This window comes from Phocoena sinus, chromosome 4 (assembly GCF_008692025.1).
Source record: "Phocoena sinus isolate mPhoSin1 chromosome 4, mPhoSin1.pri, whole genome shotgun sequence".
Taxonomy (NCBI): domain Eukaryota; kingdom Metazoa; phylum Chordata; class Mammalia; order Artiodactyla; family Phocoenidae; genus Phocoena; species Phocoena sinus.
In genome coordinates, this window is record NC_045766.1 from 49,574,086 (window position 1) to 49,601,516 (window position 27,431).

General features: G+C 42.1%; 1 protein-coding gene across 8 annotated transcripts in view; it reads right to left on the reverse strand.

Moving 5' to 3' along the window:
• The window catches only part of PLD1 (phospholipase D1), a 206,841-nt gene extending 180,445 nt beyond the window's left edge, over positions 1 to 26,396 (reverse strand). For 2 of the 8 annotated variants that reach the window (XM_032631637.1, XM_032631634.1), the window contains exon 1: positions 24,418 to 26,391. In XM_032631637.1, the coding sequence (XP_032487528.1) occupies positions 24,418 to 24,643 (226 nt within the window). In that variant the 5' untranslated portion in view covers positions 24,644 to 26,391. Of the gene's footprint in view, positions 1 to 5,942; positions 6,171 to 23,750; positions 24,372 to 24,417 lie in introns of those variants that run through there. The other 6 variants (XR_004349783.1, XR_004349782.1, XM_032631636.1 and 3 more) reach the window with 6 other exon arrangements.
• Between the last annotated feature and the right edge of the window lie 1,035 nt (positions 26,397 to 27,431).

Here is a 27,431-nt window from a genome sequence, read left to right on the forward strand (position 1 = left end):
GTTCTTACTCAAAGGAGTTTGTAATCCAGTGGGAAAGACAGGGTTGTGCTCAAACATACCAATACATGGTGTGATTATTATAATGGAAGAATGAGTCCAGAAGGTTTAAAATATTTGCTATACTCATTTAAAATATATATAGGCAGAGGTTGAGAGTCCGCCTGCCGATGCAGGGGGCGCGGGTTCGTGTCCCAGTCCGGGAAGATCCCACACGCCGCGGAGCAGCTGGGCCCGTGAGCCGTGGCCGCCGAGCCTGCACGTCCGGAGCCTGTGCTCCGCGACGGGAGAGGCCACAACAGTGAGAGGCCCGCGTACCGCCATAAAAAAAAAAAAAAAAAAAAATTTTTTTAAAATTAAAAAAAATAGAAAATAAAATAAAAACAAAATAAAATATATATAGGGCTTCCCTGGTGGCGCAGTGGTTGAGAGTCCGCCTGCCGATGCCGGGGACACGGGTTCGTGCCCCGGTCCGGGAAGATCCCGCATGCCGCTGAGCGGCTGGGCCTGCGAGCCATGGCTGCTCAGCCTGCGCGTCCGGAGCCTGTGCTCCACAATGGTAGAGGCCACAACAGTGAGAGGCCCGCGTACCGCAAAAAATAATAATAATAAAAAAATAAAATAAAATAAAATATATATATGTGTGTAGAACACATATCCAAAAGATGTTTACAGGTACAGTACATAAAATGGAGGAAGAAAACTATAAGCAAAATGAAGAAAAGCTCAAAAAGAAGTCTATTTACAGATGTAAATATTTTAGAGCTAATGATGAACCCAGACAAACCGGTCAACAAATGTATGAGTACCTGTTATATATAAGCCATTTATTTTTTGTACAAATATCTTCTGTAATATTTCAGCCAATCAACAACCCTCAAAACATCGATTACAGTCATACTAAAAGAGACCTTTAAGGACATCTGATCCAGTCCCCTCCTAAAGAAACCAAGGTCCCACTAGGTTCATTTTCTTATCCAACCTACCTCCCCCGAGAGATCCAGCCACCCTCCTTCCTCCCCAACAACTCAGACTTGAATCCTCAATCTCTCTTGACCTTTCCATCTCCTTCATCCCCAGGAACCAATCAACTACCAAATCTGTGGCTTCTGCACAAATCCATCCCACAACGACACGCTTCCCACCTTCACGCTCTTCTTGCTTGGAATTCCTAAGTGGCCTAAACCCCAGTCATTCCTGAAATCACAATGCCGGAGCTGCCCTTTTTAAGCATGGCTCTGATCATGCTGTTCCCTTGCCGCCCAAATTCAAAAACCAAAAGCATGTTTAGTCTACATTTCCAACTCTCTCATTCTCAATTCCATCTGTTTCCGGTTGTTCCTTGCCCCACACCAACCCTCCAGCCCACCTAAGCTGGATGCTACCCCTACTTGCACATACACTCTGCACTCTCCCTCCCATCAGGAGCTTCGTGTGGTGCCAGCCCCCAAAATGCCCTACCTGTTCAGGCTTTATCCACCTGTCAAGATCCTGCCTAACCTCTCCCTCTTCCATTAGGGCTTCTCAGATCTCCAGCTGGTCATTAATCTTTTGACCCCCCTCTCCATACTCCATTTCCCACTGCACATTACTTGTACTTATTTCACAGTATTTAATCTTTGAATTGTGGTTACAGATGTGTCAGCTAAACCATCAGATCAGGGGTTCTCAAATCGTGGGCCCCAAACCAGCAGCATCAGCAGCATCTGGGAACTTGTTAGAAATGCAAATTCTCCGCTCAGTCAACCTACTGAATCAGAAACTCTAGGGTGAAGCCCAGTACTCTGTTTTGATGAGCCCTCCAGGGGATTCTGAGGCACAGTGGAGTCTGAGAACCACTGCACTAGACGGTAAATCCCTCGAGGGTAGTGGCGAGGATTAAGATTAATTCATCCCAGCTCCAGAGGCCTGGCCTGAAACAGACAAGAGTACCAGTGGAATTTCCCGAAATAAATTTCCCAGGGTCATACTAAGTTAGCAGCTGAGACCAAACCCAAACTCAGGTTATCCTAAATAGCAGCCCAGAGTTCTTTGCAGCACGTCCACAGTTTGTGATAGGGAGTTTAGACTGCTTAAATCCGTGCATAAAAAGCTACATGGAATAGGAAATGCACTTACATTACCTAATAATGACAGATTGTACAATAAACAAATCAGGTCATTTTCAATCTGTCATCTTCAAAATGATGAATTAGTTGATCTGGCCAAGGTTTACTTAGAGACGCCCTGTCTGCATGAAGTGAGAAATCCTACAGGAACTGAAGAATAAGCAGTCACTGAATGCGTGTTCTTCAAACTTCTCGCGGGACTCACTATTAACAAGGAAATTATGCACACAGAATGATTTTTAGAGGCAAACTCAGAAGCTTGTCTTTCTAAAAACACATTATACTATATTGTGGATATCTTCCTCTTGAATGCGTATTTTTTAAGTAAGCAGCTTTTGACCAAAACATATGCAAATATCCTAATAATATGAAAAAACTGACATGTACCGATGTGAATGTTTTTAAGTTTCTCATTTATTTTGAGCCTCCTATTGACTAAAGTTGGCTAAATTTTGGAGAGTTCATTCCTTTTCTCTCAATCTTTGGAGTTTTTAGAGGCTTATTAGTCCTTAAGTGCTGTCCTTTCTTGTGAGTTTTGTGATGGCTGTCACGTAAGAATAGTAAAACCCGTTCTCCATTTTTTCATGACTTATTTGTAAAATGAGAAATAACAGATAAATGTAAATATCACTGACTCTTAAAATGTGAAACCTAAAGAAACTTCACAGGGAAGGAAAAAGCACTCAGGCCACTGAATCCAGGTAATACCCACGCTTGCGTAGTAAGATTGTCCTACTGTTGTATAATCATGTGGATGAAAAATACTGCCTGCCATATCAGTAAACAAAGGATGTGGCAACCATCGAACCAGCAGGGACTGCAGCTGCCCCCAACCGTGCACCCTGCGGGGATTCAGGATGGAGAAAAGCAGGATACTGGCCCTAGAGAGTGAAGGTGTATATCAAAGGAATAATATCAATGAGCCCAGACTTTTGCATCTTCCCATACATAGAAAAGCGCTAATTCATTAACTTGAGCTGTCTGGTTTTCTTTAATTAACAGTAATCTTTTGATGTTCCGTTTGATGTTCCGACTATCCGGTTTTTGTTGCAAAAACTCCTATCTATCCTGGCTCCTCCCTTACCTCTTCAGAGTAGTCCCTCAGAGCTAGCTGAGAGGCTGTCTTTGGGGCATAAGTCCTCAGTTTTGTCCGCCAAATAAAACAGAATGCTCAACTTTTAGGTTGTGTATTTTTTCCAGTCGACAATCAGCAATAGTAGGAAAATGAGTTGGACTGAGATCAAAGTGGACTGATTACAATGCTGAGGGGTGTGATGCAGAACTAAACGATGAGGGTGTTTTCAATGAATCACGATCACTTAAACATCCTTTACTAATATAACTCTAAAGCCATTTTTTGCAGCATTAAGCAATGGATCTACACTTCGAAGAAAATCAATACCCTATTTTGGGCAACAATGTCCTCCAGGCCTACGCTCTGAGGAGAAGAGGCTCCAGGGTGGCTGGTGAGCCCAGAGACCAATTCAGGACCTACTTCCAGCTAAGGGAGTCACCATCCTCTCTGCCCCAGAGCTGTGCTATCTCTCTTGCCCTGCATCAGCTCTGGGGGCTATGGTGAAGAGGACCCCAAAGGCAAAGAAGCCCAGGCCTTATCTGAAGCCATGCCCCTCCCTCCCTGCCCCAGACCCAGAGTGGTTGTGAGCCACAACAAAGAAGAGAAATTACACTCATCATTTCTAGTCATTCCTGCTCAAGGAACATATGGTCATTTTAAGTTATGGATAAATTTCATAGCCTTCCTGAGCCAGTGGCCCTAGGAAATCAAGGGGTAAGAAAACTTTTACTGTATAGAAGTCATCAGATTAAAGGTCTATGACTCAGTGAATCAACAAATAAATTGAGAAAAAAATCCTGGATGGGATCAGGAGTAGGTGTCCGTCAACACAGGCACTGGTTTGATGGGAAAGGATGAAAGTGAAATGTGTGCTCTGGCTGTGTTAAAATAATTCTAATTACAGTCAATTAAGTGAGGTGCTTATCCTTTATGCTTAACTTGTGCTTAATTACCATGCAGTATAATAATGACTTCTCAACATGTTCTAAATTAATACTGTATCCTTTATTTGATTGTAACAGAAAATTCTTCACACCTATCTGGCCAGATCTCAAGGTCCAGCTTTAGGCATATTACCTGATCTTCTTGGGAACTGACCCATAGGCTAGAGTTTACTTTGCCATTGACGGAGTCAGTCATGCTGGTGATAGAGACAGAGTAAAGGGACAAAGTAGGGGATTAAGTAGTTAATCCCATTAGGGGATTGTAAGTAGAGAAATAAGTATGGGAGACCCCTGTAAGTTAATGATCACTCAAGAAAGCAGGTTTGCTTAACCACAAAACCAAGCAGACTTACTTAGCAACAAAACCATGCAACAGAAGTATGAGACATGCCCCAAAACAAAAAAACAATGGTGGAAAGAGACCCATATCCTGCCCAGTGAGGTCAGTAAGTTAATGATTCCTAGGACATGCTCCTCTGCACGCACTAAAAACAAAAATATAAGGAAAAGGTGACATTATACTAAAACCTGAAATGATTTACCATATTTTAGTATATGTTACCGCCTTTTGGCTCATTTCCACTGTGCCATGACGGTCCCAGTTTGACCATGCAGGGACAAGAAAACTCCCCTGCCCGAAGCGGAGAAGGAGCTGATGATAGAAGCCTGATGTCTACTCAAGAAAGAGGAAGAAGGTGGTCTTCTCCCCCTCCCCACTTTTCCTTTGATTATAAAACTGTAGCCCACTAAGATCTGGGCCTCGGCATTCCCTTGCCCGCCTGCTCTCACAAGCGTCTTATTCTAATAAATCACTTCTTATCTATCACTTTGCCTCTCGCTGAACTCTTTCTGCCCTGAGACATAAAGAACTGGAGCTCCTCCTAGCCCCCCACCCTCTGAGATGCATTTCTGCAGTTTCACTGAGATGGGTCTCACACTCCTTATAGGAGCACTGAGTCCTCCGTGGGGCATCAGAACAGTAGGACTGCTTGGGGAATCCACCACACACTAAGCCACCAGCCAACACCTGACTCAGAAGCATCTTCCTGGCCCAAATGGTCTCCAAGTATAATTATCTACCCACAACTTCAATAAAAAAAAAAAAAAAGAGGCACTTCCCTGTGACTAAAACCACTCCCTAAAGTATTTCTGTGTGTATGAACTGGCACAGAAACAAGAACACTGAAAAGCACTGCACTTTAGAACAAAATTGACTAATGAAATACAAGAGAAAATCTAAAACACTAAGAGAAGTAAAGGGAATGAAATATTTTTAGGATCTTTCTCTCCTCTACTTTAAGTCAGTTCAATGAGCATGTTGGGGTCAGCTATACATTAGACTTTTAAGTGCTTTAAAAAGAGGTGATACTCCCTCTTGTGAGAGCACCAGAATTACAACTAACTGCTAAACAATCATCGACAGGAAGACACTGGAACTCACCAAAAAAGATACCCCACACCAAAAGACAAAGGAGAAGCCACAATGAGACGGTAGAAGGTGTGCAATCACAATAAAATCAAATCCCATAACTGCTGGGTGGGTGACTCACAAGCTGGAGAACACTTCTACCACAGGAGTCCACCCACTGGAGTGAGGGTTCTGAGCCCCACGTCAGGCTTCCCAAGCTGAGGGTCCGGCAATGGGAGGAGGAATTCCTAGAGAATCAGACTTTGAAGGCTAGCAGGATTTGATTGCAGGACTTTGACAGGACTGGGGGAAACAGAGGCTCCACCCTTGGAGGGCACACACAAAGTAGTGTGCGCATCGGGACCCAGGGGAAGTAGCAGTAACCCCATAGGGGACTGAACCAGACCTACCTGCTAGTGTTGGAGGGTCTCTTGCAGAGTTGAGGTTGGCTGTGTCTCACCGTGAGGACAAGGAAGCTGGCAGCAGAAGCTCTCGAAAGCACTCCTTGAGGTGAGCCCTCCCAGAGTCTATGATTAGCCTCACGAGAAACAGCTGGGGTAGGCTCCAGGGTTGGGTCGCCTCAGGCCAAACAACCAACAGGGAGGGAACCCAGCCCCACCCATCAGCAGGCAAGTGGATTAAAGTTTTACTGAGCTCTGCCCACCAGAGCAACAACCAGCTCTGCCCACCACCAGTACCCCCCATCAGGAAGCTTGCACAAGCCTCTTAGATAGCCTCATCCACCAGAGGGCAGACAGCAGAAGCAAGAAGAACTACAGTTCTGCAGCCTGTGGAAGTAAAAACCACATTCACAGGAAGATAGACAAGATGAAAAGGCAGAGCGCTGTGTACTAGATGAAGGAACAAGATAAAACCCCAGAAAAACAACTAAGTGAAGTGGAGATAGGAAACCTTCCAGAAAAAGAATTCAGAATAATGATAGTAAAGATGATCCAGGACCTCAGAAAAAGAACGGAGGCAAAGATCGAGAAGATGCAAGAAATGTTTAACAAAGACCCAGAAGAATTATAGAACAAACAAACAGAGATGAACAATATAATAACTGAAATGAAAAATACACTAGAAGGCATCAGTAGCATAATAACTGAGGCAGAAGAACAGATAAGTGACCTGGAAGACAGAAAGGTGGAATTCACTGCCACGGAACAGAATAAAGAAAAAGGAATGAAAAGAAATGAAGACAGCCTAAGAGACTTCTGGGACAACATTAAATGCAACAACATTCCCATTATAGGGGTCCCAGAAGGAGAAGAGAGAGAGAAAGGATCCGAGAAAACATGTGAAGAGATTATGGTCGAAAACCACATATTTAGAGTGACGAAAGGGAAGAATCTACAACCAAGATTACTCTACCTGGCAAGGATCTCATTCAGAATTGATGGAGAAATCAAAAGCTTTACAGACAAGCAAAAGCTAAGAGAATTCAGCACCACCAAACCAGCTCTACAACAAATGCTAAAGGAACTTCTCTAAGTAGGAAACACAAGAGAAGCAAAGGACCTACAAAAACAAACCCAAAACAATTAAGAAAATGGTAATACATTTTTTTTATATATTTATTTGGTTGCACCAGGTCTTAGTTGTGGCAAGTGGGCTCCTTCAGTTGCGGCTCAAGAGCTCCTTAGTTGCGGCTCACCAGCTCCTTAGTTGCGGCATGCGAATGCTTAGTTGCAGCATGCATGTGGGATCTAGTTCCCTGACCAGGGATTGAACCGGGGCCCCGTGCATTAGGAGCGCAGAGTCCTAATCACTGCGCCACCAGGGAAGTCCCAGTAATATTGATAATTACATTAAACGTGAATGGATTAAATGCTCCAACCAAAAGACACAGGTTCACTGAATGGATACAAAAACAAGACCCATATATATGCTGTCTGCAAGAGACCCACTTCAGACCTAGGGACACATACAGACTGAAAGTGAGGGGATGGAAAAAGATATTCCATGCAAATAGAAATCAAAAGAAAGCTGGAATACCAATTCTCATATCAGACAAAATAGACTTTAAAATAAAGACTATTACAAGAGACAAAGAAGGACACTACATAATGATCAAGGGATCGATCCAAGAAGAAGATACAACAATTGTAAATATTTATGCACCCAACACAGGAGCACCTCAATACATAAGGCAAATGTTAACAGCTATTAAAAGAGGAAATTGACAGTAACACAATAATAGTGGGGAACTTTAAGACCTCACTTACACCAATGGACAGATCATCCAAACAGAAAATTAATAAGGAAACACAAGCTTTAAATGACACAATAGACCGGATAGATTTAATTGATATTTATAGGACATTCCATCCAAAAACAGCAGATTACACTTTCTTCTCAAGTGCACACAGAACATTCTCCAGGATAGATCACATCTTGGGTCACAAATCAAGCCTCAGTAAATGTAAGAAAATTGAAATCATATCAAATGTCTTTTCTGACCACAATGCTATGAGATTAGAAATGAATTACAGGGAAAAAAAACGTAAAAAATGCAAACACATGGAGGCTAAACAATACGTTACTAAATAACCAAGAGATCACTGAAGAAATCAAAGAGGAACTCAAAAAATACCTAGACACAAATGACAATGAAAACGCGACGATCCAAAACCTATGGGATGCAGCAAAAACAGTTCCAAGAGGGAAGTTTATAGTGATACACTCCTACCTCAAGAAACAACAAACATCTCAAATAAACAATCTAACATTACACCTAAAGGAACTAGAGAAAGAAGAACAAACAAAACCCAAAGTTAGTAGCAGGAAAGAAATCATAAAGATCAGAGCAGAAATAAATGAAATAGAAACAAAGAAAACAATAGCAAAGATCAATAAAACTAAAAGTTGGTTCTTTGAGAAGATATACAAAATTGATAAACCATTAGTCATACTCATCAAGAAAATGAGGGAGGGGACTCAAATCAATAAAATTAGAAATGAAAAAGAAGAAGTTACAACAGACTCTGCAGAAATACAAAGCATCCTAAGAGACTACTACAAGCAACTCTATGCCAATAAAATGGACAACCTGGAAGAAATGGACAAATTCTTAGAAAGGTATGACCTTCCAAGACTGAGCCAGGAAGAAATAAAAATATGAACAGACCAATCACAAGTAATGAAATTGAAACTGACTAAAAATCTTCCAACAAACAAAAGTCCAGGACCAGATGGCTTCACAGGTGAATTCTATCAAACATTTAGAGAAGAGCTAACACCTATCCTTCTCAAACTCTTCCAAAAAATTGCAGAGGAAGAAACACTCCCAAACTCATTCTATGAGGCCACCACCACGCTGACACCAAAACCAGACAAAGATACTACAAAAAAAGAAAATTACCGACCAATATCACTGATGAAAAAATGAAAAAATGAAAAACAAAATACTAGCAAACAGAATCCAACAACACATTAAAAGGACCATATACCATGATCAAGTGGGATTTATCCCAGGGATGCGAGGATTCTTCAATATATGCAAATCAATCAATGTGATACACCATATTAACAAATTGAAGAAGAAAAACTGTATGATCATCTCAATAGATGCGGAGAAAGCTTTCGACAAAATTCAACACCCATTTATGATAAAAAATCTCCAGAAAGTGGGCATAGAGGGAACCTACCTCAACATAATAAAGGCCATATACGACAAACCCACAGCCAACATCATTCTCAATGGTGAAAAAGTGAAAGCATTTCCTCTGAGATCAGGAACAAGGCAAGGATGTCCACTCTGAGCACTATCATTCAGCATAGCTTTGGAAGTCCTAACCATGGCAATCAGAGAAGAAAAAGAAATAAAAGGAATCCAAGTTGGAAAAGAGGAAGTAAAAGTGTCACTGTTTGCAGATGACATGATACTATACATAGAGAATCGTAAAGATGCCACCAGAAAACTACTAGAGCTAATCAATGAATTTGGTAAAGTTGCAGGATACAAAATTAATGCACAGAAACCTCTTGCATTCCTATACACTAATGATGAAAAATCTAAAAGAGAAATTAAGGAAACACTCCCATTTACCATTGCAACAAAAAGAATAAAATACCCAGGAATAAACCTACCTAGGGAGACAAAAGACCTGCATGCAGAAAACTATAAGACACTGATGAAAGAAATTAAAGATGATACCAACAGACGGAGTGATATAACATGTTCCTGGATTGGAAGAATCAATATTGTGAAAATGACTATACTACCCAAAGCAATCTACAGATTCAATGCAATCCCTATCAAATTACTAATGGCATTTTTTATGGAACTAGAACAAAAAATCTTTAAATTTGTATGGAGACACAAAAGACCCCGAATAACCAAAGCAGTCTTGAGGAAAAAAACGGAGCTAGAGGGATCGGACTCCCTGACTTCAGACTATACTACAAAGCTACAGTAATCAAGACGATATGGTACTGGCACAAAAAAAGAAATATAGATCAATGGAACAGGATAGAATGCCCAGAGATAAACCCACACACCAATGGTCAACTAATCCATGACAAAGGAGGCAAGGATACACAATGGAGAAAAGAGTCTCTTCAATAAGTGGTGCTGGGAAAACTGGACAGCTACATGTAAAAGAATGAAGTGAGAACACTCCCTAACACCATACACAAAAATAAACTCAAAATGGATTCGAGACCTAAATGTAAGACTGGACACTACAAAACTCTTAGAGGAAAACATAGGAAGAACACTCTCTGGCATAAATCACAGCAAGATCTTTTTTGATCCACCTCCTAGAGTAATGGAAATAAAAACAAAAATAAACAAATGGGACCTAATGAAACTGAAAAGTTTTTGCAAAGCAAAAGAAACTACAAACAAGATGAAAACATAACCCTCAGAATGGGAGAAAATATTTGCAAACGAATCGACGGACAAAAGATTAATCTCCAAAATATATAAACAGCTCATGCAGCTCAATATTAAAAAAACAAACAGGGCTTCCCTGGTGGCACAGTGGTTGAGAGTCCGCCTGCCGATGCAGGGGACGTGGGTTCGTGCCCCGGTCCAGGAAGATCCCACATGCCACAGAGCAGCTAGGCCTGTGAGCCATGGCCACTGGGCCTGCGCGTCTGGAGCCTGTGCTCCGCAACAGGAGAGGCCACAACAGTGAGAGGCCCACGTACTGCAAAAAAAAAAAAAAAAAAAAAAACAGACACATGCGCCCCAAAGTTCATTGCAGCACTATTTACAATAGTCAGGACGTGGAAGCAACCTAAATGCCCATCGACAGACGAATGGATAGAGAAGATGTGGTACATACATACAATGGAATATTAGCCATAAAAAGGAACAAAATTGGGTCATTAGTAGAGACGTGGATGGATCTAGAGACTGGCATACAGAGTGAAGTTAAGTCAGAAAGAGAAAAACAAATATCATATATTAACACATATATGTGGAATGTAGAAAAATGGTAAAGAGGAACCGGTTTGCAGGGCAGAAATTGAGACACAGATGTAGAGAACAAACGTATGGACACCAAGGTGGGGAAAGTGGCAGGGGGGTGGTGGTGGTGGGATGAATTGGGAGATTGGGATTGACATGTATACACTAATATGTATAGAATGGATAACTAATAAGAACGTGCTGTATAAAAAAATAAATAAAATAAAATTCAAAAATTCCAAAAAATAAAAGGTGAGATACAAGTTTACATACAGTTTATTAAATTATATGCTTCACTAGAGAAAAAAACTGCACATAGGAGATTGGTTGTAGAAAACAGAAGGCGTAGAAGACTGATGGGGGGATTCCTGTAACAAATCTACCATTTTTCCAGCAGTGAGAAGAATAGTACCTTGAGTAGCATTTTCAAAGTTTCTATTTAAGAAAAATCTGAAGACAAAAAGGACAAAAATTATTCCTAAATCCCTGTATGTTATTATACTTCCTAAGGAGTTTTAGGAAGACAGATGAGTGTAAATCGCCATATAGGTGATCTCAGCAATAATTCAAAGAACTGAGTGCAAACTCAGTACACAATGGGTGGAAGAAATGCCTTTGACCTCTACCACTCCCCAAAAAACATAAATATTTATATCTTAATTTCACTCCTGCAAAAAATAATGGAAACAAAATGATTAAATCCTAAGTGGTAATTTGCTTTTTACTGCCCCAAATAAATAAATGCATAAATAGGATATCTAAAGGAAAAATAGAGGGAAAGATAAATATATGTATATTTATTTTTATATAAATAATTATTACATATCATAACATTATATAGAAAACTATATATATAACTATATATATATGAACAATATTTTTTAACATTTTAAAACAGCAGAATGTTTTTGTTTGAATACAATCTTTAAAAAGCCAAATATAAGTAAATAACATGGTACTGGGTTATAACCCACAGTTTAAGATAAATATCCACGAGTCCATACTGATATATATAAATAATTGAATAAATAAACAAGTGGGGATGAAAAGACAAATCTGCCATGCGGAAGAATTCCAAATCATTTATGCAGCTGCTTGTCCCTACCGAAAAAGTGGAGTATAACTCGCCATCTCAATAGCGTGGGCTGTGCGGAGTGACCTCGCTCCAAAGAGTACAGTATTGGGAGGGGGGGAAAGAGTAACTTCACAGTGGAGGAACCTTCCAAACACTCCCTCAGGCAGGTGATCAAAGTCAACATCACTAGTGGTAAGTCATGTTGTTGGTGTGTACTCTTGACATGTGATGAGACCACCTCTGTGGTCTTCCTCTCAAAACTCATAACCCCAGTCTATTCATGAGAAAAACATCACGAAAATTCTAATTGATGGACATTCTACATGATACCTATGGGGTACCTAACCAGTACCCCTTTAAACAGTCAAGGTCATCAAAAACATGGAAAATCTGAGCAAGTGTCATAGCCCAGAGGAGCCTAAGGAGACATGATAACTAAATGTAACATGGTATCCTGGATGGGATCCTGGAACAGAAAAAGGACATTAGAGAAAACTGAGGAAATCTGAATAAAGTATGGACTTTAATAATAATGCATTAGTATTGGTTCTTTATAACAAAGGTGCCATCCCAGTGTAAGTTGTTAGTAAGATAGGAAACCATAGTTTACCCTGTGTACCATATTTGCAACTTTTCTATAAACCTTAAACAAAAAGTTTATTTTTAAAAAGGTAAATATACAAAATCATGTTTTTTTAATGAGATACTTTTATTAAAAGTAGAGTTCAGAGAAGCTCCAAAGCCCTGCTCTCTATATCTCTGACCCTAGGGACTTCCCTGGTGGTCCAGTGGTTAAGACTCCACACTCCCAATGCAGCCGGTCCGGGTTCAATCCCTAGTCAGGGAACTAGAGCCCACATGCATACCGCAACTAAAAGATCCCTCACGCTGCAACTGGAGATCTCGAGTGCCACAACTGAGACCCGGCGCAGCCAAATAAATAAATATTTTTTCAAAAATCTTAAAAAAATATATATCTCTGACCCCACCCGCTGCTCCGATCCTAGCTTGCCCCTCTGAAACCCAGAGCAGTTTGAAATCACTATCATGAAAAACTGGGACAAGTTACCATTACAAAACACCAGCCCATTTCAGGCAGCCTAGCGGCACTGAGCTGCACGACTTCGGCTGACTGTATTAGACCACAAGCTCTATGTGGGAACCAACATCTTAGCCACACAAGCGCATGCTGAGCGCTCTGTTGACAAAACACTCTGCTGACAAATCCACCAGCACCAGCATGAGCAGCACCACTGCAAACACAAGGTGACGGCTTTCACCACCAGCCCTACTGGCCTTTCTTGGCCACAGATCTGCAAAAATTACTTCCCCATTCGTCAAGTCTGTTCCCTGTGAGATCAGACAGGACAAACCTCTCCAACATGCCCTTCTGGCCTCCTGGTGTCTTACAGAGTGATGCACACTCCCCCTCACCCCCATAACCCCACCCAAACACCACCTCCGGCAGAACTCAAAAAAGGAGGGAAACAGGAGATTCCGAAAATCAATCAGGTTTATGTTATACTACTTTCATGTTTAACTGATCCATTTTATCACAGATTAATCACCCACAGGACAAATGGGTACAGCTGAATCAAGCCCTTACACTCTCTCTGCAAATGAAAGTTAACATTCACACAGAGAGCTACAGATTTTGTTTCCCATCAGTTGAGAGTGGCCATTGTTCCAAATGGCAGTTATATCTCAGCAGTGAAGCTCTGTCATGAAAGTAACATCTGTGGAGTCAGGAAAGAACTATTGAGAAAACAGATGAATCACTTGGGAACCCAGGGTTCACACTAACATCACATACTTATGTAGCAGTTTGGAGAGGCATTCATTTTACAAGTAATTAGTGAGCACCCGCTACATGCCAGGCAAATCCCAGCTCTCATGGAGCTTATGTTCTTATGTAGGAAACTCAATATTTAAGAAAACAAGACATGAAGGAAAAATTCATAGTGATAAGCGCTGGGGTGAAAATCCCCCATGGTAAAATGCTAGGATGATGAGGCTGTGGGCGAGGTAATACGGACAGATCGGGGAGGCAGATTTTATGGTCGGGAAAGACTTGCCAGACAGGTAATATTTGAACTTTTTGTCACTGACCCAAATGTCAAAGAGATGCAAGCCATGCAAAGACTTGGGAGAAGGGTATTCCTAGCAGAGGGAACGGCACAATGCAAAGGCCCTAAAATGGAACCAGGTTGGTGTGTTCCGGAAACAAAAACCCCCTGACAATCCCCAGAGATGGGCAACTGTAGTTCAGAAAGGTGAAATCTGAGGCCAATGTGGAAATAAACCCAGCACAGCCAACTGCCCTGCTAGTCTCCAAGCACCATGCAGAGCTGCGTCCTTAGCTGGGAAGCTAGGCCCCAAAAGAACTGAGTGCGGGGATCAGGCCCTCATCTGAGAAACACGTGCATGGGGCAAAGAGGCAGCCTCTGAAAGCTGTTTCACAGGAAGAGAATTTGAGGCCAAACATAAAAATCAAGACTCCTGTGCAATGTGGCCAGGGCCCAGCAGCCCAAATGACTTGATACTATACAGAGCACATGAGGCCCCAGGGCTGGGCAGCAAGGGCCCACAAGGGCCAAGCAGGTACACGGGAGGATCGTCAAAATCCAAAGGGAACTTACTATATACTGCACTGAGTCTCCCCCACCCCAAGAATCCCAATTTAGTAGGTATGTGACAGACCTGGGAATCTGAATTTAAATAAGTTCCCAGGTGATTCTGTTTAGCCAGATCTTAGAATGACTGTGATTGGGAGTGAGGAGAGGGCAAGCTTGTCCTGGAGGGGAAAGTTGAGTCTGAAGAATCCTATCTCTACAAACGAACAGAATCAAGGACTGAAGTGAATGCAGTAAAAGCATTTGGTATAACTCAGTGTCCATTCATAATTTTAAAAATTATTTAAAAAGAAAAAGGGAAGTAAAATTTTATAGCCTAATAAAGATTATCTAAAAAATGTATAGCTTATATCATTTATGGAGAATTTGAGAGTATTCTCCTAGGAATAGGAATGAAACAAGATTGTCAGCTACTACCACTTATATTCAATGCCATTATAGATGTCATATTTAATGCAATTAAACAAGAAAAAGAAAAAAATCGTATACAAGTTGGGAAGAAAAAAAATAAAGTGAATGCAGTTGAAATAAAAAATATATATATATGAAACCAAAACTGTACCAGCTAATAGGAAAATACAGTTAAGAACATTGTATAACTAGGTGTATTCCTTTCCCTCCAACGACATCTCCAAATTCAGGAGACATTACCTTTGTTTTCAATATAATGTACTCAGTGTAAGTTTAAAATCTAAACTTAGGCTATATGATGTTTCATAATGTCATGTTTAACATTGGCTCGTGAAATTCCTGAAAATTTAAAACCAGCTCTCAGCATGAGCCAGTTCCAGCGTACCACTGGCAAAAGCTTTTAAAAAAAACAGTCCACTGCCTTTCCTTTCCTTTCCCTCTTCAGGTCTTAGTTTTCTCTTCCCTACAATAAATGTACAGACTTCACATCTGCTCCTAGGACCCCCACGGTTCCAGCTGCTGAGGGGCAGCTGGTGCCAGAAGGTGGGCAGGGAGGGGGATGGGAGGAAGCAGCTGGCTCACTGGCCCTATCTAGGACTCATCAAGAATGCCTGTGCTTGGGGTGTTTTACATACTGGGATTTCACACAAGAGCTCATTCAGAAAAGCAGTTCTTGGGGGCAGGGCGGGGAACAGTAACGACAATGTTTTTCTTCAAGTGTGAAAAGTGCTGGTCTAGGTTACTGACACACAGTCTACACGTCCATCCATGATGGTGCAGATATGTGTTACCCACACCCTAATAAAGCTGGTGGTGCCAACGATGCCCTCCTCCAATCTAATGTAAAGCTAAAGAACATGATGGGAGGGATATTTTTCCAACACAGCACGAGTTAGTTCACTCTCACCTTGAGAGTGCACTCTATTCTTAATTCTAAATACATTTTAAAAATACACCTCTAGGGCTTCCCTGCTGGCGCAGTGGTTGAGAGTCCGCCTGCCGATGCAGGGGACACGGGTTCGTGCCCCGGTGTGGGAAGATCCCACATGCCGCGGAGCGGCTGGGCCCGTGAGCCACGGCCGCTGAGCCTGCGCGTCTGGAGCCTGTGCTCCGCAACAGGAGAGGCCACAACGGTGAGAGGCCCGCGTACTGCAAAAAAAAAAAAAAAAAAATACACCTCTATACAGACGCTCCTTGGTAAAGAGCAATGAATCCTGTTTCTCCTACTAAATGCCATCCTATGCTTATAAATTAAGAAAAATCAAATTTTCTACCTAATGTCAAAACACATACCCAAAAAGTATGATTGTCAACGGCATACAGTCCATTCTCCCTAGCTGTAACCAGCTCTGCTGCCAGAAGTCTTCCTACTGCTTCTCATCACTGGGGTCTCATGGAATGTCATTCTCACTTAAGAATTCCTCCTGGGCAAAATTAATTTCTCCCTCGTCCACATTCCCATAAGGCCCCACCTCCGTGTCTCCTCCAGCAGTGATTCCAGTTTGCTTGGTTACTTATGGATGTCACTCCTGCTGGATTTGGGGTGGAGCAGGGAGGGCGATGTGAAAGAGGGGATTCTAACATTTATTGTGTCATTTCTATGTTCCAGGCTCTACGCTAAATGCTTTACAGTCATCGTTTCCTGTAGTCCTCACAATAATCCTATGAGATAGGTACTATTTTTATCCCAATTCTACGGATAGGTATAGGGGATTTTTTTTTTTTTTTTTTTGCGGTACGCGGGCCTCTCACTGTTGTGGCCTCTCCCGTTGCGGAGCACAGGCTCCGGACGCGCAGGCTCAGCGGCCATGGCTCACGGGCCCAGCCGCTCCGCGGCAGGCGGGATCTTCCCGGACCGGGGCACGAACCCGTGTCCCCTGCATCGGCAGGCGGACTCTCAACCACTGCGCCACCAGAGAAGCCCGGTATAGGGGATTTTTAAGTTACTTGGCTCAGGCTACATGGTGCTAAGAGTCCTCAGGACCTGAATCCTAGCTCTCTGGCTCCTAGGACAAGGCCTGTGGTCATTATTCCTCCTAGTGAGGAACCTGTGCGGCTCAACTGTGTCTTACTGTTATTTACCTTACTTGCTTTACAAGACCCGCTTTGCTTTGTCACTGTCTCATCACCCTGCATTTCCAGCCAAAACACTGGCAGCTTGGGGTTGGGACTGCGGTGAGGTGAGGGTTAGGGTTAAAAATCTTTGCTCCGTGTTCCTAGCTTTGAAATATTTAGCATCTACAATATCCTATCAGGTGATTTTTTTTTTTCCTTAGGATAATAGGATTCTGGAACCTGCATCTCAGTCCACTGCTACCTCCCCAATATCCTTACTTCAAAGGACTCTTTCATCAGAATTTAGGTAGAAAACACTGCAGGAAAAGGACAATAAAATGAGTACAGCTGCTAACTCAAAATGCCACAGACTCTCCACTCCACATTTATAAATTTATTTCGAAAAATAGTTAAATGGCACAGCAGAACAAATAAATAAGTAAAACTTTCACTATAAAAACCTTCTTTTTGGGAAATATTTACATATTTTGAATAATGAATCACACCATCTTGCTTTATCCTTTAAATGCACCCTTTGATTCTACTCATGCTTATTGAACACTACAATGGACAGTGGCAAAAACACAGTCTGTGACCTCTCACAAGGAAGATGGGTGATAAAATAATTGCAAACCCAGTGATTCTAATATCATGCTATATGTAAAATTCATTCATATAAAACTAGTGTAAACAAACTAGGTTGGTATGAAGATCCTAAGCAGGGACTAAAAGTTCCCTGGTATCTCTCTGTCCACATGCTTTGTTGATTAGCAATAGTTTTAAGCAACAGTAAGATCCCTTCAAGATAAAGACCTGAATGTAAGACCTGAAACTATAAAACTCCTAGAAAAAAACCATAGGAAATATGCTTTTTTTTTTTTTTTTTTGCAGTACGCGGGCCTCTCACTGTTGTGGCCTCTCCCCTTGCGGAGCACAGGCTCCGGACGCGCAGGCTCAGTGGCCATGGCTCACGGGACCAGCCGCTCTGCGGCATGTGGAATCTTCCTGGACCGGGGCACGAACCCGTGTCCCCTGCATCGGGAGGTGGACTCTCAACCACTGCGCCACCAGGGAAGCCCAGACAGTACGCTCTTTGACAATGGTCTTAGCAATATCTTTCGGGATACGTCTCCTCAGGCAAGGGAAACGAAAGCAAAAATAAACAAGTGAGACTACATCAAACCAAAAAGCTTCTGAACAGCAAAGGAAGCCATCAACAAAACGAAAAGACAACCTACTAAATGGGAGAAGATATTTGCAAATCATATATTCAATAAGGGGTTAATCATTCAAAATATATAAAGAACACATATAATTCAACAACAAAAAAACAAATGACCCAGTTTAAAAATGAGCAGAGGAGATGAATAAACATTTTTCCAAGAAGACATACAGATGGCCAACAGGCACATGAAAAGATGTTCAACATCACTAATTATTAGGGAATTCAAATCAAAACCACAATGAGATATCACCTCATGCCTGTTAGAATGGCTATTATCAAAAAGGCAAGCAATAACAAGTGTTGGTGAAGATATGGAGAAAAGGGAACCCTCAGTGTACTTTTGGTGGGACTGTAAATTGGTGCAGCCACTTTGGAAAACAGTGTGGAGGTTCCTCAAAAAATTAAGACTAGAACTAACTACCATATGATCCAGCTATCCCATTTATGGGTATTTATCCAAAGAATACAAAACACTAATTTAAAAAGGTATATGCACCCTATGTTCATTGCAGCATTATTTATAATAGCCAAGATATGAAAACAACCAAAGTGCCCATCAATGAATGAATGGATAAAAAAGATGTGGTATATACAATGGAATATAACTCAGCCATAAAAAAGATGAAATCTCGCCATTTGCACAATATGAATGGACCTTGAGGGTATTATTCTAAGTGAAATAAGTCAGAGAAAAACAAATACTATATGATTTCACTCATTTGTGGAATATTAAAAAAAAACAAAAGAGCAAAAAAAAGAACAAACCTACCAAAGCAAACCAAACACGCAGATACAGAGAAGAGAGCAGTGGTTGCCAGAGGGGAAGGGCCAGGCTGTGGTGGGGGAGGGTGAAATGGGTAAAGGGGGTCAACTCTATGGAGACAGATGGAAACAAAATTTTGGTGGCTGTAGTGTATACAGAAGTAGAAATATACTGTTGTACACATGAAACTTACATAACGTTATAAATCTATGTAACCTCAATAAAAAATAATAAATAATCACTTCAAGATAAACCAAAGAAAAGATAATTCTCAACTACATTTGACATTTCAAAGGGCACTGTTAAGAGGAACCACACGGAAGCCTGGGCTTGCGTAAAGAGCTGACGAAGGTTTCAGCACCCTGTCTTCCCCTGTGCTGGCTCCTCTCTCCCTCTCCACCACCTTCCCTTTTCCATGTTTATTCCTTATTCCCCTTCATCCAAATGTACTTACTCTCTGTAAAAGACGACTTTGAAAAAAATCACTGTTGAATATTGAACTTTGATTTTCCTGTCCTTAATATAAAGTTTGGCAGTTTATGCCCTTAGAAGTTTCTCCCTCTCTCAACAAAAGAGCCACAACCAAAGTTATTTTTATTTCCATGTTGCTCTTGGCTCATTTTCTTTTGTGCGTCAGAGACTTTCAAAAGGTTCCCGACTCTAGATCCAAAAAGCTCAAAAAATGATTGAGTACATGATAAAATATTCCTCTCATCCAGAGGGGAGCCTGAGGTCATAGGTAGGCATTACCAGCAGCTGGGGAAAGAATCCGGGGTTCTGAAGCCCTGAGCAGCAAGACTTTCCAGGACCCACAGTCGCCCACAAGCTTCTGCTCCATCTGCCCGGAACATAACCCAGGACTTTATTTAGCAGATTGGCTCTGGAATGGTCATAATGATTATTAAAAGTTGAAGAGTTTCCCCACGACTGGCAAATACTGCCCCCCACCAAAATACACACCTTGGCCTCCCCAGGTCCTCTCAGGATCCCTGTCCCAAACTCCTTACAATCAAGAGGCAAGGAGACCAGTAGAAAGTCTCCAGGACTCTCCCCCAGTGCTCACAGAGCTGGACATAACCACACTCCACTTTAATTTCCTCTACTGAAAAATAAGGGCATTGAACTGATTCTCTGAGTTGTACTTTGATTGCAATTATGTCAAATTATTTATCCCTGAGGACAAGGACAAGATAGGAATATAACAGTATGAAAAAAGTTCATCTGTTAGGAGGGTGGAATCTGGGGTTATATTTTTCTGATGAGACAGCAGTGCCAAAACCCTGGGTTCAGGATGCCTGGGATGGAACCCCAGGTCTGCCATGGGCTAGTTGTATAATCTCGCTGTGCCTCAAATTATCTCATCTATAAAATGGGGATGGTAGGACTATTACCTACTTCACAGGGTTGTTTTGAGAATAAAATGTACTCATGTTTGTAAAACGCTTAGAATAGTACCTAGCGCACAGTAAGTACCTTTAAGTGTTGATTAAATAAGCAAATCATGTTATTCTGTCCCAGAATGTTTGTTCAATAAATTCAAAAATTAAGCAACTTTCACAACACAAAGGAAAAAAATAACTGTGACAGTATGAAACACTTACATATCCATATACTGTTGTTTAATAACCCAGCACTAAAACATCTGAGATCCAGATTTTACACCGCACTGTGCACTTAGGGAAACTAACACATTGGAAGGCATTTCCACTGCAGCATGAGATATGATTTGTACCACTCCTTTTCTAATCAGAAGTGTCACAGGCTTGTGGGAAATTTAGGTTACAAGTTTCTCATTTTAACCCTGCAAAAACATTCACCCATACCCTGGTGGGAGAATACATTTTATTTTGTGGTGCTAAGACTTAAGGGATTATAAACATAAAACCAGGCCTCGCACAGCTACAGCTTCTCTCGCGGACACAATGACTCAAACTAAGAGTTTAAAGGGCCATATCTTATGTGCTGGGTCCTCTGGCATCAATCTTTAAAAACACCTAGAGTGGAAAAGAAACTGCTACACCTAGCAGCTAGCTTGATCAAAACTCCTTTTAGAGGACTTCCCTGGTGGCGCAGTGGTTAAGAATCTGCCTGCCAATGCAGGGGACACAGGTTTGATCCCTGGTCTGGGAAGATCCCACATGCCGCAGAGCAATTAAGCCCATGCCCCACATCTACTGAGCCTGCGCTCTAGAGCCCATGAGTCACAACTACTGAGCCTGCATGCCACAACTACTGAGCCTGCATGCCACAACTACTGAATCAAGCATGCTTAGAGCCCGAGCTCCAAAACAAGAGAAGCCACAGCAATGAGAAGCCCTAGCACCTCAACGAAGAGTAGCCCCCACTCGCCACAACTAGAGAAAGCCCAAGTGCAGCAACGAAGACCCAATGCAGCCAAGATTAAATAAATAAATAAATTTATATAAAAAAAGAACATTAAAAAAAAAAGCAAGCTCCTTTTAGTTACTAAAAGGCTGCCACAACCTGAGCTCAAGCATAATTTAGAAACATGCTACTGCACTGCTAAGGAGACAAAAGTATTTCATTTTTCTGTTAGAGATTAAGGAGAGGAAACTATCAACAATAACTCCAGGGAATTCCCTGGTGGTCCAGTGGTTACGACTTAGAGCTCTCACTGCCCAGGGTGCGGGTTCAACCCCTGGTCTGGAAACTAAGATCCCACAAGCTGCCCAGTGTGGCCCAAAAAAACCAAAATCAAAACAAAACCCAAAAAACTCCCTTACCTGTTTCTCCCACTTAATAGCTAAACCTCACAGTACCTTTACACACAAATTTAAATAGCTCACGAGTTTATCCTCATAGAGTAATGTATTAGACCTTTCCTGATGGAGGTAAGATTTACTAAACACAGTCTGGCTACAGCTTTTCAATTTTCTTCTTTAAAAGTGAATTTCTCTAAAGTTATGAGAAGGAACTCAAACTTTGCTTAGTGAGAAAACCAAAGCTTGAATTACAATCATTATCATTAAAATGTTATTAAAACCCTAAAACAAATGAAAAGAGTTTTGTGGAGGGATAGTGGCAATGGTAACACAATAATATGAAAGTACTTAATGACACTGAACATTATACCAAAAAATAGTTAAAATGAGGACTTCCCTGGTGGCGCAGTGGTTAGGAATCCGCCTGCCAATGCAGTGGACATGGGTTTGAGCCCTGGTCTGGGAAGATCCCACATGTCATGGAGCAGCTGGGCCCCTGCGTCACAACTGCTGAGACTGCGCTCTGGTGCCCGCGAGCCACAACTGCTGAGCCCGTGTGTCTAGAGCCCGTGCTCTGCAACAGAAGCAGCCACCACAGCGAAGAGTGGACCCCACTCTCCACAACTGAGAGGGCCCATGAGCAGCAATGAAGACCCAAGGCAACCAAGAGTAAATAAATAAATTTATTTTTAAAAAAAAAAGTTAAAATGACAAATTTTATGTTATGTGTATCTTAGCACAATAAAAATAAAGTGAAATAAAATAACTAAAATACCCTGTAAGGGCTTCCCTGGTGGCGCAGTGGTTGAGAGTCCGCCTGGCGATGCAGGGGAAAACGGGTTCGTACCCCGGTCCGGGAAGATCCCACATGCCACGGAGTGGCTGGGCCCGTGAGCCATGGCCGCTGAGCCTGTGCATCTGGAGCCTGTGCTCCACAAAGGGAGAGGCCACAACAGTGAGAGGCCCGCGTACCGCAAAAAAGAAAAAAAACAAAGAAAAAACAAAAAAAAACAACAACCCTGTAAGACTTAAAGGTAAATGAAATTTATAACAAATGATTTTCAATTAAGAAACACATATTTAGTAATCAGACAACTTCTAAGGAGCAGGGTCCCCCACGACCTAGTTGTAAGTGCATCAACAAGCCTAAATGAGTGTTAGACAGCACTTCTCGCCATGGTTCACAAATATTCTGACATCAGGAACAAACATGGTGAAGACACACTTTCCTCAAAGCCATAACTACTCACACTTTTTATATGGATTGTGAATTACACTAGATCCTGAGAAGACAGGCTGGGAGCTCAGACAATTAGTGAAAAGATCCTCAAACAACATTTAAAGGCTGTGTACAAATTCAAGCTAAAAGCCTGTGTACAATTCACTTGTATGTATGTTATCACAAAACATTTAATACGATTAAAAATTTAATAAGAATTTAAGAAATTCTTATTCAAATAGGCAGTGTGTAATTGTGGAGCCTGTTAATAGTTCAAGCTGTAGATTCTTTCCATTCTTTACACTTTCACTGCACCACCATTAACTGGCCATTTAACACAGCACAGAGGACTCTGGACACCTGGTCTCCCCAAAGCCCTGAGAAAGCACTCAAAGGGCGATCTAAACTGTAACAGGCAGGCCTGGCAGATAAAGTTAAGGGAACTCCTCATTCTGGGGAAAAACCTAGCGATAATCAAATGCAGAAACCCTTATGGTCAGTAAGAATCTACTTGCGTTTAGTACTTCACAGAGGAAGTAAAGAAGGCAATAATCGGAGACTAGGAGAGGGAGCAAATATAGGCGTGGCGGTAGCTCTGGACTGATTCTACAAGGGTAGTTCTGAAGGGCTTAACAAAATCCTATTCAAGGCTTGGAGCACCACGCTCTTGGATCTGAGACCTAAGTCCCACATACCTGGAGCTGGAGCGAGAAAAACAAGTCCCTTCACACACGCCCAGCTCCTTGCTCCGCACCTTGCCCTGCCCGACCCCGGCGTCATCACTTCGTGGGCCCCGCATTGGGCAGCTGTGTGGCCACACGCCCGGGACCGTTCATCTGGCGGTCTGGGCTCCAAGCCTCGGAACGCAGCACTTCCTGGTTGGTCCGGGATGCTGGTCCCATCGCGCCCGCCATCCCGGTCATCCCATAGCGCACGCGAGCCCTCGGGCGCGCGAGATGACCTGGGGTCACCGGACACACTGTACTGGGGGCCCCTGCGGCGAGGGAGATGGGCACATCCTGCAGAGGACGCCCCCAACTTCGGCCCGGAGCCAGCGCGGCTCTGCGCGCCACACAGCCGCCCGCCCCGGCAAGAGTGAGCGCCGAAGTTGTCAGCGTCGACTCTGCAGGAACCTGGGACGAAGGCGTGCACAGGAGGACCCCGGAGGCTGCCAGGGAGGCCGCTCCCGCGAGGCCGCACGAAGCTGGCGCCCGCCGCCGACGCCACTGCCAACGTTCCGTCCAAGTTGGGCGGGGAGCGGCCAGCTGCCCGAGGCTGGCGGGAGGAGGGACGGAGAGCGAGCGCAGCGGAAACCGGCTCCCGCGGGAGCTCTGCGCGCCCCAGCCGCGGCGCGGCTCCTACCTGTGGGGCGAGGGCGGCCGGCCGCGGGAACCTGCGCGGTGGCGGCGGATTCTCGGGGCTCGGGCGCAGCTGGCACCACTGGAGGCAGGGGAGGAGGGAAGGAAGGAGGGCCTGAGTGAGGACCGCGCCGTCTCCCGGAACTCGGCGCCGGGATTCGCGCTGGCCCGTCAGGGGTGGGGCGAGGCGGTGTCGGTCCGGATGCGTCGCGGCGCAAGCGGGCCGCCATCGCTGGGCAGGAGGTCTCCGGCCGCTGGGCCTCTCTCCTGGTCCATATTTCTGATTCTCTCTTCTCCCAGAGTTTCAGAACTCAACTGCGTTAACCTAGGGAACGTTCACTAGCATTTTTATTATTATTTTCAGGTACTCTTGAGCCGCCAAGGGCCCAGACACTGTTATAGGAGCTTTGCCTAGATTATCTTATCCTCGTCTATCTTAGCTGGTAGCCAGAATTGGTCTATTTTACAAGTAGGGGAGAAGAGCCAAAAAGTGTAGTAACTTGCCTGAGGTGACGCAATTAAGAAGTAGGAGTTTCGTTGATGTCATCCATAAGGTTTCTTCCAACTCCCTGGCGGTAGGTGTTATCACTAATTTACAAGCAAAGGAAACTGGAAACTGAGACTCAGAAAAGTGACGTGACCAGCCTAAGGTCACCCAGTCAAGAACGTAGGAGACTAGAATTTGTGTCTTGATGTCTGAAACTCAAGCCGGGTATAATTCAGAAATCTTAGTATAAAATAATAAACCAGGAGTAAAACATGGAAAATTTCCCATTCCACCCACGGAACTGTCCAAATACAGCGATTTTGATGTCCACTTTGAACAAAGTCTTAAGAAAAAAAAGAACCAGTTGTCATGTGGCTTGACTAGCAGCCATTTTGGAATATAGCTTTGAATATATGCCACTCTAACCTCATTACATAGTGTTGCTTTCTGCCAAAGCCAAAGGAAGCTATTGCCTCCATATACCCCAAACTGTTAATAATGATGGCTTCTTTGAAGCACTTAGTGGATACTGCGCGGCCGAGACTGGCTGAGTTACATAATGTCTTACTGCACACGTGGAACTACATGAAGTGAAAAATATAATATTCCAGTCCAAAGTAGGGTAGGAGAAGTGAAATTATACTGTAGTCTGGAACTCTGTTTTCCTGTAACCTATAGTTGCTCAGCTCTCCCTGGACTACATTTTTCCCTCTTGAGCACATCTTTTCCTAATGATAGAAGAGTCACACTGCCTTCACTCTTTCCTTGTTGACAGAAATGATTGATGTCTTTTGAATCCTATGATACTGACAGAATTTTACAGTTAAACACATGGCCCTCTGAGCAAGCAGGGTATTGCCTAAGAGGACTTTGGCAAGTGTAAGACAAGCATGTTACCAAAAGGCTGAATACCCTTTCCTCCCCTTATTTCTCAAGTTTTATTAGTCACAGATGATTTGATAAGTATTATACGCACAAGTAATGCACTCTTATAAGCTTGTCTTTAGAAATTATAACACTTTTGATTGGGAACCAGCAGGCTATAAAATTGCATCCCAAATTCGAAGTGTCATCATTAAAACATTTGGCAATAGGTTTTTCTATTAACTATAATAAATAAAATTATTTAAGTGCCCTCACAGTAATTGAATTTCTGCTTCCCTGAGCTAGAGGAATAAAATAGAAAAAGGCCATATGTTGTTTAGAGATAAACTTAAGCTATGGACTGTCAGATATAAGTTTTATATATAGTATGATTCTTTATGTGATTATTTCTATTGTCCTGAGAGATTTGCTGACAGTTGGTTGTTGTTTTTCCAAATCTTGCATATCTTCAGAGATGTCAAGAAAGAAATGACTATGGAATCCTGTTATAAATCCATCTGGATACATATTTGACATTTTTATCACACAAGTGGTATTCTAAATCCTCTTCAATTTTTCTCTTTTCTTCTCAGTATAAAAGTAATATATGCCCATTTTATAATTTTTACATTTATATTTTACAAAAATACAAGGTTTTGGAGACTACAGAAAATAATTTTTTTAAATAAAATCACCTATATTCTCCCCTCCACACATACCCATTATTAACATTTTGTTATATTTCCTTTTTGTTTTCTATACATAAAGATTTGTTACAAAATTAAATTAACACCACCTGTACAAACAATGTTGAATCCTGTTTATCTCACTGAATATTTATAAATTGAGTATTTTTTTACCATCACTAAATTAAAAAAAAATTTAGTGGTTGAAGAATATTCTAATTATTTACTTATCTGCTCATCTGTTGGTGGCTTTTAGAATGTTTCCAGACTTTCTAGAAGTTTTAAGTCATTCAGGAGTGAACACTGTGAATACCCATCTTTGTTGAGAATAGGGACCTAAGAATGGAACTACTGGATCAATATTTATAAACATTTTTGAAACTCTGTGAGATGCTGCAAAAATACCTTCCAATATTAAGTATAATCTTGCTTATAATTTGGAAATGTGATGGACCAAAATCATATCTTGTTTTAATCAGCATTTCTTCAATAATCAATAACGATGAAAACTTTTTTCATGTTTATTATTTGTACAATTTACTGAGAATGATCTATTCGTGTCTATTGCCTGTTTTTTCCTATGTGATATTATTGCTGCTCTTGTTAATTTACACTAATGCTTTTAATAGAAACATTATTTATATATGTATTATCTATAGAATAAATAAAATTTACATACCAGTGTGCTCCCCCAGATTTTATCTTGTGGTATATTTTATATGTACGCTGCTGTCCAGATCATCTAGGTCATTTTTGGATACCCAGCATCCGTCATCTCTTCTAATAATTCCATTTTCTTATAGAGAATTATCTCTACCCAAATGTGTATAGTCTCAGCAAAAGGATAATTTGAGGCAGCAATCTCCAAGACAAAAGGCAGATCCTTCCTCTCTATTCCCACCACCAGTTCATTTATCCTGTAGGTCAGGTGGACTGAATCCCAAGGAATGAGAGAGTGGGTAGTGTCTGGGGTCGGGCTCA